This window comes from Phaseolus vulgaris, chromosome 3, assembly GCF_051622355.1.
Source record: "Phaseolus vulgaris cultivar YP4 chromosome 3, ASM5162235v1, whole genome shotgun sequence".
Classification (NCBI taxonomy): Eukaryota; Viridiplantae; Streptophyta; class Magnoliopsida; order Fabales; family Fabaceae; genus Phaseolus; species Phaseolus vulgaris.
In genome coordinates this window covers 3,320,061-3,332,877 of record NC_143500.1, presented here as the reverse complement: position 1 = coordinate 3,332,877, position 12,817 = coordinate 3,320,061, and the positions used below count along the sequence as shown (strand labels likewise).

The following is a 12,817-nucleotide window of genomic DNA, read 5'->3' as shown; positions in this document are numbered from 1 at the left end:
GGAGACGCTCGATGAGACAATAATTGCGTATAGTAATTGCGTATCACGTACAATAATTGTATATTTGTGTATTAATCCAACTACCCACGTACCTCACACTCCATAAATTGTATACACATTTAGGCTATGTTGTATGTGCAGGTGCTGATGAAGCTCTCAGTCTCAGAGTCTCAGAAAAGGAAGGGAGAAATAATGGAGACCTGCTCAAATTCATGGTTTTTGTACAAATATTTAAGGCTCAATCAATGTACTCTAAACGTCCACCCACCGCTACACATTTAACTATGGTGTGTGTTGTAGTGTTTCTAATTATATAATGATAAGGAGTAAGATTACTCTTTTATGTTTTTTTATAACTGTGTATAATTTGATAATCATTATTTTTTTTAATAAACTGTTTGAGCTAAATTCTTTAAAGTGTTAGTAATAAATTAATTACGTATAGTTTTAAAACAAAGTCATTTTGATTTCGCCGCCCCTAATTACTCTTAAATTTTTTATGTTTTGAAGTTATGAACTCCATACATCTCCAATGGGCTCATCAATAGGATTTTGGCAAGGAGTAAGATTACTCTTTTATGTTTTTTTATAACTGTGTATAATTTGATAATTATTTTTTTTTTAATAAACTGTTTGAGCTAAATTCTTTAAAGTGTAAGTAATAATTAATTACGTACAGTTTTAAAACAAAGTCATTTTGATTCCGCCGCCCCTAATTACTCTTAAAGTTTTTATGTTTTGAAGTTATGAACTTTATACATCTCCAAGGGCTCATCAATAAGATTTTGGCAAGGAGTAAGATTACTCCGCCGCCCCTAATTACTCTTAAAGTTTTTATGTTTTGAAGTTATGAACTTTATACATCTCCAAGGGCTCATCAATAAGATTTTGGCAAGGAGTAAGATTACTCTTTTATGTTTTTTTGCAAACGTATCTGCAGTGTTTCTAATTACGGAATGATCTGATCTACTAATCATGTCTATCATTATCAAATTAATTACATATAATTGCGTATAATAATTGCGTACAACGTATTGTGTATAATTTGATAATTATTATTAACCGAAATTGTTTAAAATGTCTTGGGTAGTAGTAATAAATGATTTTGTTTCAAGTACTAAATGAATGTTGACGATTCAAACTCTGCATAGATGAGGGTCAAGTTCACACAGAAGAGGGCCAAGATAACAGCGGAAAAAGCCATGCTCGCAGAGCGATGGCCAAGTTCGCACAAAGAAACTGAAGAGAGAAGAAAAAGTTCTGAAACGTTTTAGTTTAAATGCCCCATCCAACCACCCACGTACCTCACACTCCATAAATTGTATACACATAAACGTACCTCACACTCCATAAATTGTATACATATTTAGGCTATGTTGTATGTGCAGGTGCTGATGAAGCTCTCAGTCTCAGAGTCTCAGAAAAGGAAGGGAAAAATAATGGAGAACTGCTCAAATATTTGTTTCAAGTACTAAATGAATGTTGACGATTCAAACTCTTCATAGATGAGGGTCAAGTTCACACAGAAGAGGGCCAAGATAACAGCGGAAAAAGCCATGCTCGCAGAGCGATGGCCAAGTTCGCACAAAGAAACTGAAGAGAGAGAAGAAAAAGTTCTGAAACGTTTTAATTTAAATGTCCCATCCAACCACCCACGTACCTCACACTCCATAAATTGTATACACATAAACGTACCTCACACTCCATAAATTGTATACATATTTAGGCTATGTTGTATGTGCAGGTGCTGATGAAGCTCTCAGTCTCAGAGTCTCAGAAAAGGAAGGGAAAAATAATGGAGAACTGCTCAAATATTTGTTTCAAGTACTAAATGAATGTTGACGATTCAAACTCTGCATAGATGAGGGTCAAGTTCACACAGAAGAGGGCCAAGATAACAGCGGAAAAAGCCATGCTCGCAGAGCGATGGCCAAGTTCGCACAAAGAAACTGAAGAGAGAGAAGAAAAAGTTCTGAAACGTTTTAGTTTAAATGCCCCATCCAACCACCCACGTACCTCACACTCCATAAATTGTATACACATAAACGTACCTCACACTCCATAAATTGTATACATATTTAGGCTATGTTGTATGTGCAGGTGCTGATGAAGCTCTCAGTCTCATAGTCTCAGAAAAGGAAGGGAAAAATAATGGAGAACTGCTCAAATATTTGTTTCAAGTACTAAATGAATGTTGACGATTCAAACTCTGCATAGATGAGGGTCAAGTTCGTACAGAAGAGGGCCAAGATAATTATTTGTGTATAATTGCGTACAATAATTACGTACAATAATTATATAACTGTGTATAATTTTGAAGACATGTCTGATACTATGTTCCAAAGAGTCCAACAGATGGGAAATCTCGAGGAAGTGTATGAAGAGAGGTGTGAGGGTGTGCACAAAAGGATTGAAGTATTACAAGTAAACTTGAATTATTTAAGGAAATGATGAATGGTGGTTGGTGTTAATTGTTACATGACAAAGCTAATTACTTTTTTCTGTTTTGTGCAAACATACTTGATTCTAATTTTGTAATGACCCCAAATCATGTATATCATTATCAAATTAATTGCGTACAATAATTACATACAATAATGATGGTGTATAATTGCGTATAATTTTATTATCATTATTTCCTTAATAAATTGTCTGACACTATGGAAGCCCAATGCACCCATGTACTCTGCAGTGATAAAAATCACACTCCAACCAAAATACATGCACCCACCTAATCTGAACGAAACCTACATGAAGGTAATTATGGACTATGTTATTATGGACTCTGTTATTATTATGGACTCTGTTGTTGTGATGTGAACTCTGTTATTATTATGGACTTTGTTATTGGTATTATGGAATCTGTTATTTGGACTGTTTTTCTGTTAGTTTTCCGGTTGATATTAGGATAAAGTTTTTATACACATTTAGCTACGCTGTATGCACTTGTTTTAACTTGTTGTTAGGTGCTGTTAATGAAGTTTTCAGCGGATCAGATAAATGGAAGGGAGATTAAATAAAAATTATTAAATAAAAATTAATTTTTTAAAAAAATTATTAATTTTTATATTAATTAAATTATATATTATTTTAAAGATTAAAAAATTATTAATATTTAAATTATTTTTTATTATTAATAAGGATTTAGTTAAATACTTAAGTCTTAAGTACAAATTATTTCGATTCTAAATTTGATATCTAAAATCTTGATATTTAATTAAATATCTATTTAAAAATTATTTATCAATAATATAAATTTTTAGATACTAATAATTTTTTAGTCACTAAAATATCTAATTTTATTTTATACCAATTAATTAATAATATCTATTACATTTTTCACTAGCATAAGACGATCCTCGAAAATTCGACGCTTGAAAAGATTCTTGAGCTTTTTGAGCAAGTCCTCTCTATCATATTCCGTTTTCATTACCAGCTCTTGAATTTTCAAACTTTCTTCTAGCAACTCTTGAATTTTTTTCTGTCATTGACAAAAACACCATATCAAATATAAACCAAAAAAAAAACATAAGCAAGAAATAGTCATAATACTAAAGAATTTATTCTTATTGAAAACACCATAACATATATTCACATACACATAATATGTTTTTCTTTATTGACAAAAATTGGAGTATAAATGATGGACCTCCATGGTCTTCACTTCATCGGTGGAATTTTCACCATCAAGAATTTTATCTTTTTTATCATGCTCTTCAGAATTTTCCTATCAACAAATAAAAAAAAAAGTTCATATGAAATACAAACACGTGTACGTCATTTGTTTTAAAAAAAACAATATATATATATACATATATATATATATGTTTTTGGCCGATTGAGCTAAGAGATTATACAAAGAATTTAAAAAATTAGGATTCTAGAACAATGTTATGTTTGATTGGATGAAATAAAACATAAAGATAGAATAACCATTTTAAAATTTATAGTGGTGCAGTTAGTAATTATGGAGTGTAAAAAGTAAAAAACCTACTTTTTTTGAAGAATATTTATTCAATAGGCCCAAACTAAAAAAATTCAGATGAAACTTTTCTAATATGAATTTACCAAAAAAAATATATATTTATATGTTTTAATAACAATTATTTTAAAAATTGCGGAATGATAAGTTTATGAATAGATCTGACTTACAATAGGTTTTGTCTTAGACTAAAAGGGTTAAGTAAAAAAGGACTATTATTCTAATTTAGCACAAGTTTGAATGCATATATTGAGAAATGTACATTTGTTAACATTTTCTTTAAACATGGGAATTTATTGAAATTTATAAAATTGGATTTAATAGATTTTTACTGTTTATTTAATGAAATCTATTGAATATTTTTATAATATTTAATAAATTTAATATAGAATAAAAAGATTTATCAAAAGTGGGAAGTTTTAAAAATATAATAGGAAAGTGGGTGGCTCTAGATGGCTAAGTATTGATGTAAATATTATTAGGTCTAACTAAGAAAGACAAAATATTATAATAGTAGAAAGGATAAAATAGGATGTAAATATTTATATTTATTTTTTATTTTTTAATTATATTTTAAAATTAAAGAATCTATATAGGGTTTTTTCATGTACATAATTCATATTTTATTCTTAATTATATTTAAACAAAAAACTATTTCAATATAAATAGTAGTTGTAGAGTATAAATTCACATTTTTCAAGAATATAATATACCATAAATCACTCACTGTTTTTAATATAACTAATATTATTAGTTTTATTGATGTAAAGTGTCTCTTTTTCTATTAGTATCTATAAAGCAGAAATAAAATTATATGTGTGCCACCGTTTAATATCTTTTCATTAAATTATATATTTTTTTAAAACTCGTAATTTTTATTCAAATTTTTCATATAAATTATATTATACAAAAGTTTATATTAATATTATCATTTGATATTTCATTTATATAAAATAAAATTAACGTAATACTAAAATAAATTTTTTGATGTTATGGTCAATTCTTTTAAAAATCTTATGATTATTTCTTGGTGTTATAAGAGCTTGATAAAATTATTGTTTAATCATGAGTAATGTGTTAGATTTTTCTATTTTTTATATTTTATAAAAAAAATTCAATATTTGACATCAAGTAACAATAATAATTTATTATCATATAAATAATATATTATTAAAAAAAATATTATTTTACAATCTCGCATATTTTCTCTTTTTGAGTGTTGATCGACTTGAAAGTTTTCGAGCAGATTCTAGAAAGAAAATTCCAAGTGAACAGTAGGAATATAGTCTGTTAGCATATAAAATATTTAGTTATTATTTATCCTATTCTTATAGTATGTAACTTAAAAACAAATTTGGAGAAGGACAAAAATAAATTAAATATTATTATTGTGACAAAATTACTAATTTTTAAGTATTTTTATTATATTTTGATTTAAAAGATAAAAAAATATTTTTAAGGTAAAAAATTAGAATTAAAAATTGAAAATATGATAAAAAAAATTATAATTTCTAAAATATTCAGATTTATTTTCTTTATTTGTCCATAAGTATGTGATTTTTATTAATAAACATGACAAAATAAATTTAAATTTTATTGATAATAAAGTTAAATTTAGTATGTGGGTAACATTTTCTTATAAACCCAACAAAGTTAATTAAATTTACTAATTTGTGTGATTTTAATAAAAATTCTTATATTAAATATATGGTGAGCAGTTTAATTCTTTTTCTAAGAACACAACCAAAATGATAAATTATTTAAAAAATATTTTTTTCATTCAGATATATTTTAGCTGTTTTGTATTTCAATAAAAATAAAAAATAGAAAAGCTAATAGATCTTGTACTTTAGTTTTCCATAAATATTTTTTAACAAGTCTTCCATGAAATCCTTCTAAGGGGTATATATTATTAAAAAATATACTTATTTTAATTTTACTTTTTAAGATTTGAATAGCTATTATTGTATTAATTTAAATAAAATTTTATAAATTTATTTTCGTAAATATTTATGTCTATCATATCAAATAATTGTTGGCACTAAAATATATATTGAACTTTATTTGAGTTTGGGTAAAGTTAGAGGGTCAGTTTTCAAGAGTCACTAGTCCCATCCACATAGGATAAACAAGAAAAATTAAAACTTTTCTATTTGTTTAAACTTTTATTTCAAAATAATAGTTCTTAATTAGTTAATCTTTGAAAGAAAAAGAAATCATTTGTTTTTATTAGAAAAAAATATTACCCAATAATTTCAGAACGACAAATATTACACAACAATGGTATTTGGACACTTTCAATAATGTAAACTCTTTTTTCTTATTATATTATACTTTTCTGTGCTTCTCTTTCTAAGCATAGGCGACAAAATATTTTTCAATATTATCCTTCAAATAATTTTATTAGCACCTTTTGTCATATACTCTATCTTCTCTAATATTTTATAAACTTTATATTAACTTACCTACAAAGCTATGTTTACTTTATGGATAAAGTTTGAGTTATTGAAATAAATAAATATACATAAAGAGGATTAAATTAAATTACACAGTGTAATTTGCATTAAATGTAATAAATGCTATCAAATGACAAAAAAAATAATTATGTATTATAATATGATAGAAAATAAAATAATTTTTTTACTTATATGTTTAATCTATTGAAACTTAAGGGTTTTTGACCATGATGGAGTTTTTTTTTTTTTTAACCATTACAAATTTAAGCAAGTCGTGTCAATTTATCACGATTTCATATGCACAAATCGTTCAAATTTGATACGACTTTGTCATGTCATACTGAACTCGTGCCAACACTCTTAGAAAATTATGTATCAAATTAATTTTTAACATTACATAACTTACTACCCAATATATAAACAATAAAATTAAAAACGTGGCAGAAGTCGTACCACTTTAGTATGACGTCGCAGAAGTCGTGCCAAGTTGGCACGATTTCAGTATGACATGACAGAGTCGTATCAAATTGGAACGATTTATGCATATGAAGTCGTGTCAAATTGACACGACTTACCTAAATTTGTAATTTTTTTAAAACGGATCCCATTTTAATAAAAAAAAATAAAAATAACCCATCATGGTTAAAAACCTGAAACTTAAAGTTAAGCAAGAGAATCAATTAAAATATGTAGATGAAATGTTTGCCTTCTAGATAGACTTGGATGAGTAGTTGACAACAAACTAAAACTATGACTATTTGGATTGCATATGATAAAGACAACATATATATATACCAATTAGGGCAAGAGTCCTTTATTATAGGTGAGTCCACTTATGCATGTACACTCATTGGGGAAGTATATATATTACAACAACAATACAAACATAATCCAACAATTTTCTTTGTTGTTTTGCATGCTTTATAGGTATGGTGCATTTCCCACTAAGATGGCCATTTGGCTATGTTCTGCTTTGAATCACTTGGTTGTCATCATCCTTAGAGGACCTTACATTAGGGCACCTATTAGGGTACCCTTAGCTAGATGTGATAGTGGTGGTGGAACTTTGAGTAAGAAAAGTTGTGAGAGCCCTTTCAAGCATGCATACTTTAATTTTATATATTATTAGGTAGGTCCATTTATGCATGTGATATTGGAGGGATTACAATAATACAAAGATGTGTCACTCATTAGCAGGTATGGTGCATTTCCCCACAAAAATTGTCTGCATTGACGTGGTTGACATGCATACATATCATGTTAGGATCTGTCAAAACTGGGTAAAGATGCTAAATTAAAAATTTCAATATATTATTATGAGTTTATAAGTTCATAATTGTAATTATATATAGTCTATTTTAGTCTATGTTGTTTGGTATACTTCATACTCCCTATCATTTTTTAACATTCAAATTTGAAAGTATATCATTTCTATAATTCATTAAAAAAAATATTAAATAAAACCAATTTTAAATATTAAAAATAATTAGTTGCTATGACTAAATTAGAGATAATTTTAGATACTAAACAAATTTTTGGTTTCTAAATTAATTTCTATCATTGTTAAATAGTTTCTAAATTGGTATCTAATTAACTATCAATGTTTTAACTACTAGTTATTTATATTATAAATTTGGTATAAATACCTTGACATAATTATATATCAATTTAGAAATCATTTAACAATAATAGAAACTAATTTAGAAATAAAAAATATTTTTAGTCTTTAAAATGATCTATAATTTAGTTACTATAGCAATTAATTATTTGTCTCCAAAATTAATTTTTATTTCATAAAAATAACTAGTTAATGACAAAAATACTAATAAAAAAGTTTTTTTTTTTAAAAAAAAACATGTTAAATGACACTTAAAAAAATTATTATGATATGATAGTTTAATCTCCAGTTACTTATATTGCTAAGATTTAAATATGTTTTTTTTCTAAATTAGAGAATTTTTTTATTTAAAAAATATTGACATAGGCCTTTAAATGGTTAAATAAAGTATTTTAATCTAAATAAAATAAAATAAAATAAAAAATTATTAAGAACAAAAAAAGTTTAAAAAAAAACTATTAAAAATAAGTAATGTGAAATTAAAAACATACTAACCATATTGTTAATCATGTAGCTTTCTAGGGTGCAATTATTTTCATAGATAAAAGATGCCAAAAGTGGTATAAAACCAAGATTGAAGTAAAAAGCCAATAGATCTTGGATAAATCTGTGTACATTTTTGTGCATGTCATGTGTTTGATTCTTTTATAGATTCACATGCATAAGTGGTGTTAAAACAGAGCACTCACTCTCTTGTTCTCATGTACAATTTTTTTTTCATTCAAATTTTAAAATTAAATATGATACTGAAAACATAACCCTTAACCTATCATGCCAGGTATTAGGCAAAGTAACTAAATGTTAAATGGTTAATTTTGTTAATGAATTCTTAGAAATAGTTAAGTATATTGAGAGTTCATCCAAGAATTATAAATAACTTCAAATATTTTCAGATTTATATCATCAATTTTATGCTTCAACTAATCTGAGGGTTTTGATTATTTTCCTTGATATTTCTATATTTATATCTGTTGGTCATGTTAATGAAAGTGAAATTTGAGAAGAAAAAAAATCCTGACATAAAAGAATAGAATGAAATTTTTCAAAAATTAAAAATTGTAACTTAATTATATATCTTATATTAAAAGAATTCATGGAAGTTTCACTAAGATTAAGAAAGTGAAGCTTCAGAACTTATAATGACCAGGTGAAATCTTGTCAATAGAATGTACTTAAATTATTATTATTTAAATTTAATATGATATTGTGGAGTCCACTTCAAATATTAAAGTGGGTTAAGATTTGATGTTTTTCTTTACATTTATAAGTTTTGGTTTAATTTCTTATATTAATTTGTACTCTTTTTTTATCTTTTATTTTAGTAATATTTTTTTATTAGTAATACTTTATATTAATAATTTGATGTTTTTCTTTACATGTATAAGTGTTGGTTTAATTTCTTGTATTAATTTTTTTTTTGTTATTTTAATAATATTTTTTTTATGTAATGGTAAATGGTAAATGATATTTGAAATCTGAAATCTGAAGTGATACTATTTAATATGTGAATTTTCATATTGATATTTAACATTAAAAAACAAATTTTTATTAATAATTTTATGTTTTTGTGAGTTTCAGTCTTATCCTTAGAAGAAGCTTTTATGATTAAACATTAAATAATGTCTTAAAAGAGACTCAAGTATCAGAGGATAAGGACTCTTTCTTCAGACTTGTTAATCTAAAAATACATTCCAAAATTAATCAAGCTTCTTGAACACTTCCAAAATAGTTCTTCTTGAACATTACAGTGTTGTAGATTCTGAACTTCTGATGATTCTTTTTTAAGAAAATATATGTTTCAGATCTTAATTCAAGAGCTCAGAAGAAGAAAAACTGAAAAAAAGGCTAACATTATAGTCATGCAAGTAATATTGTCTAATTATAGTTAAGAATTTGGAACACAACACTAGAAGAGTGTATGAGATAACATTGAGGTGCATGAAGATGGTTTTATTTGGAAGGATGAAAGTACAAGAAGTTTAAGACATGGATGATAGTGATAAGGCTAATCCAGGATCCTGAAGTGCTGAATTTGGATATTCTCAACATCACGTTTCTTGAAATCACTACGGTTCCTGTTAGCAAAGAACTTGCCATAGTTGTATTCTCTGAATCTTGCTGGATTTTGCTCATTAACAAGCTCCTCACAAGGCTTCACTGTCACATGGTGAGCTGGGAAAAAGAAGAATGGAACTGAAAACCTTTCCTTGGTTGTGTTCACCACCACCCTGTGCTCCACACTCTCATACTTGTCATTGCTCCAAACCTGCAAAATCATCCTCCAATTGGTCAAATCATTTGAAGTGAACTTTTAGTCATAACTCAACCGATTTATAAGGTGAAAGTTTGCGAAACAATGAAATGTCTCAATATTTAGTCGATGTGAGATTCCACCACACTTCGCGATAACAGATGGTATAATAGACAGAACAAACTTTCACTAAAATAGAATTTAAATAATTCTGATACCATATTAGGAAATAGACTTTTAAGCCTAACTCAACCTCACAAAATTGGCTTATGAAGTAAAGTTTGTGTCCACTTTTAAAGAATAAAATGTCTCAATTTCTAGTGAGGATTTCAGCAAATTCAACTAACTAAATTATGTTATAATTAACATTTGATGGTAACAAAACCATGCAGTGAAATAAGATACCTGAACTATGTCCCCAACATTGATGATAAATGCATCTGGGCATGGCTTAACTGGAATCCATTCTCCATCTGATTTTCTCTTCACTTGCAACCCTCCAACATCATCTTGTGCAAGCACAGTTAAGGCACTTGAATCCTTGTGGCGGCCAACACCAAGTGCAAGGTCAGGGAAAGGACATGGAGGGTAGTAATTGAGTCTCACCATGCTCAGTTGGTTCTTGAAGCAGCCATGGAATTTATCAGCAGCCAAACCTAAGCTGGATAAAATCAACCCCAACAGCCTGTGTGCTAACTTTTCCACTTCTCTGGAATACTCTTCCATTGTTTCCCTGATGAAAACATGATCCTCAATCAGTGAATACTTTTTCAGTAATAATATATTAATAACCTGTTATATACAACCTCTTATAATACGAAGAGTTATATAAAAGAAAAAGTATTTTTATCAATTCATGAAAAAAAATTGAAATTTTAGATAAAGAACTAAGATATAAACTAAACTGGTGTAAGTCATAATATATCACATCTCATATTTTTCTGTCAAATCTAGTTTTGAAAGGTGCAAGAGTTTCTTTCATCTTGGTATCATCAAATCATTAGTCAAAGTCAAAGTCACACACATGAACTATGATGATGAGTCAAAACCAATTTGTACCATTTTCTTCTTGAGATGGTTTACAAGATTAGCACCAAAACAAAACATCAATTTTGTGATGAATCAAAATATAGATAACAAACACAACATTACCTGAAATCAACAGAGTGCTGGGGCCACTGGTTTGTGAGAGTTCTGAGGTCCTTGTCATGAGGCTCATAAGAGGATGGAACTTGTGCATTGTCTTCCACAAGATAATCAAACACCTCTTTCCAATCTCTCACATTCTTGGTGTGCTCTCCATCATGGTACCCCATTGCATTAAACTCATCTCTTCTCACTTTTCTCTTCTCCTCCAAATCCCTTCCAAAGAACTTTTTGGCCTCAATCTCAACCTCTTTGCCTAACTCAGAGGGAATCCCATGGTTGATCACTTGAAAGAACCCCCACTTCTCACATGCCTTCCCAATCTCTGAGACCACCAATGATTCATCTCTGCTTTCTGAGAGATCAATCACTGGAATCTCATTCACCTCCACCACCTTGGACTTAGGACGGTGTTCTGTGGATTGCACAAAAGCTGGATCAATGTTTCCCATGTCTCTGCTTTTTCTCTCTTTGATCCTTTCTCAACAACACACATCAATATATATAGATGGGGTGCTGTGAATAACCATAGTTGGAAAAACACACAAATTTGATTTTGCTTTGTTTTTTTTTCCTTATAGAGTTTGTTTAATCTACAAATACATTGAATGTGGACATGTATTTTGTAGTATTCAATTAGACGAGTATGTGGACAAAACAGTAATTGCTTGCACTAAAATAATTCATTAATTAATTTGTATGTTTATCTCTGTTTTTCTTTTTACCATGTTTATTAAAAAAAATGGTTCCTTTATTATATACTTAATCCTAATAATTATTTTTAAATAATTTAAACATACATTATCTGTCTTACTACATGCAAAGAGAAATGGGTAAATAGAAATTTGTATTGAATCAAACTAATTTCATTCTTATACCATCTCTAATATAGTAGTAGTATTTACATTAGTTTGCTGATAATAAAAATAATATTTTAATTTAGCTCACATGATTCTTTAAAATGAAAATATTTTTATGAATAAAGTTTTATTTAATACTCTAATAATAAAAAACAATTATTTTACTTGTTTATAATAAAATAATAATTTTTTAAGTATCAATAGTTGAATTTGATGTAAAATAGATGAATCTGGTGTAAAGATATATTTATGACTAATAGATTTCTATAAGTAACTCATGCATCCATAATAAAATAAAATTATTTTTATAATGGTTAGATTAAATAAACTCTATAATTTATTCTCTAATCAACATTGGAAATTTAAATTAAAAAAAATTAGCAAGAGTAAGTCAAAACTGACATAATGTTCAATCACATGACCTTATCTTATAGTGTGTTCATCTACAATTGGTGACAGTTAGCGAAGGTTTATCAGTTTATAACGTATCTGTAATTAAAAAAT

General features: G+C 27.4%; 1 protein-coding gene across 1 annotated transcript; it reads right to left on the bottom strand.

Annotated features, from left to right (window-relative positions):
- Positions 1–9,910: 9,910 nt before the first annotated feature.
- On the bottom strand, positions 9,911–12,050 carry LOC137806111 (protein LATERAL BRANCHING OXIDOREDUCTASE 1). Its single transcript, XM_068606066.2, has 3 exons — positions 11,460–12,050; positions 10,713–11,040; positions 9,911–10,322 (listed from the first exon to the last, which is right to left on the bottom strand). Exons 1-3 carry the CDS (start codon positions 11,903–11,905, stop codon positions 10,062–10,064), a joined length of 1,035 nt encoding a protein of 344 aa, XP_068462167.1. The 5' UTR covers positions 11,906–12,050; the 3' UTR covers positions 9,911–10,061.
- Between the last annotated feature and the right edge of the window lie 767 nt (positions 12,051–12,817).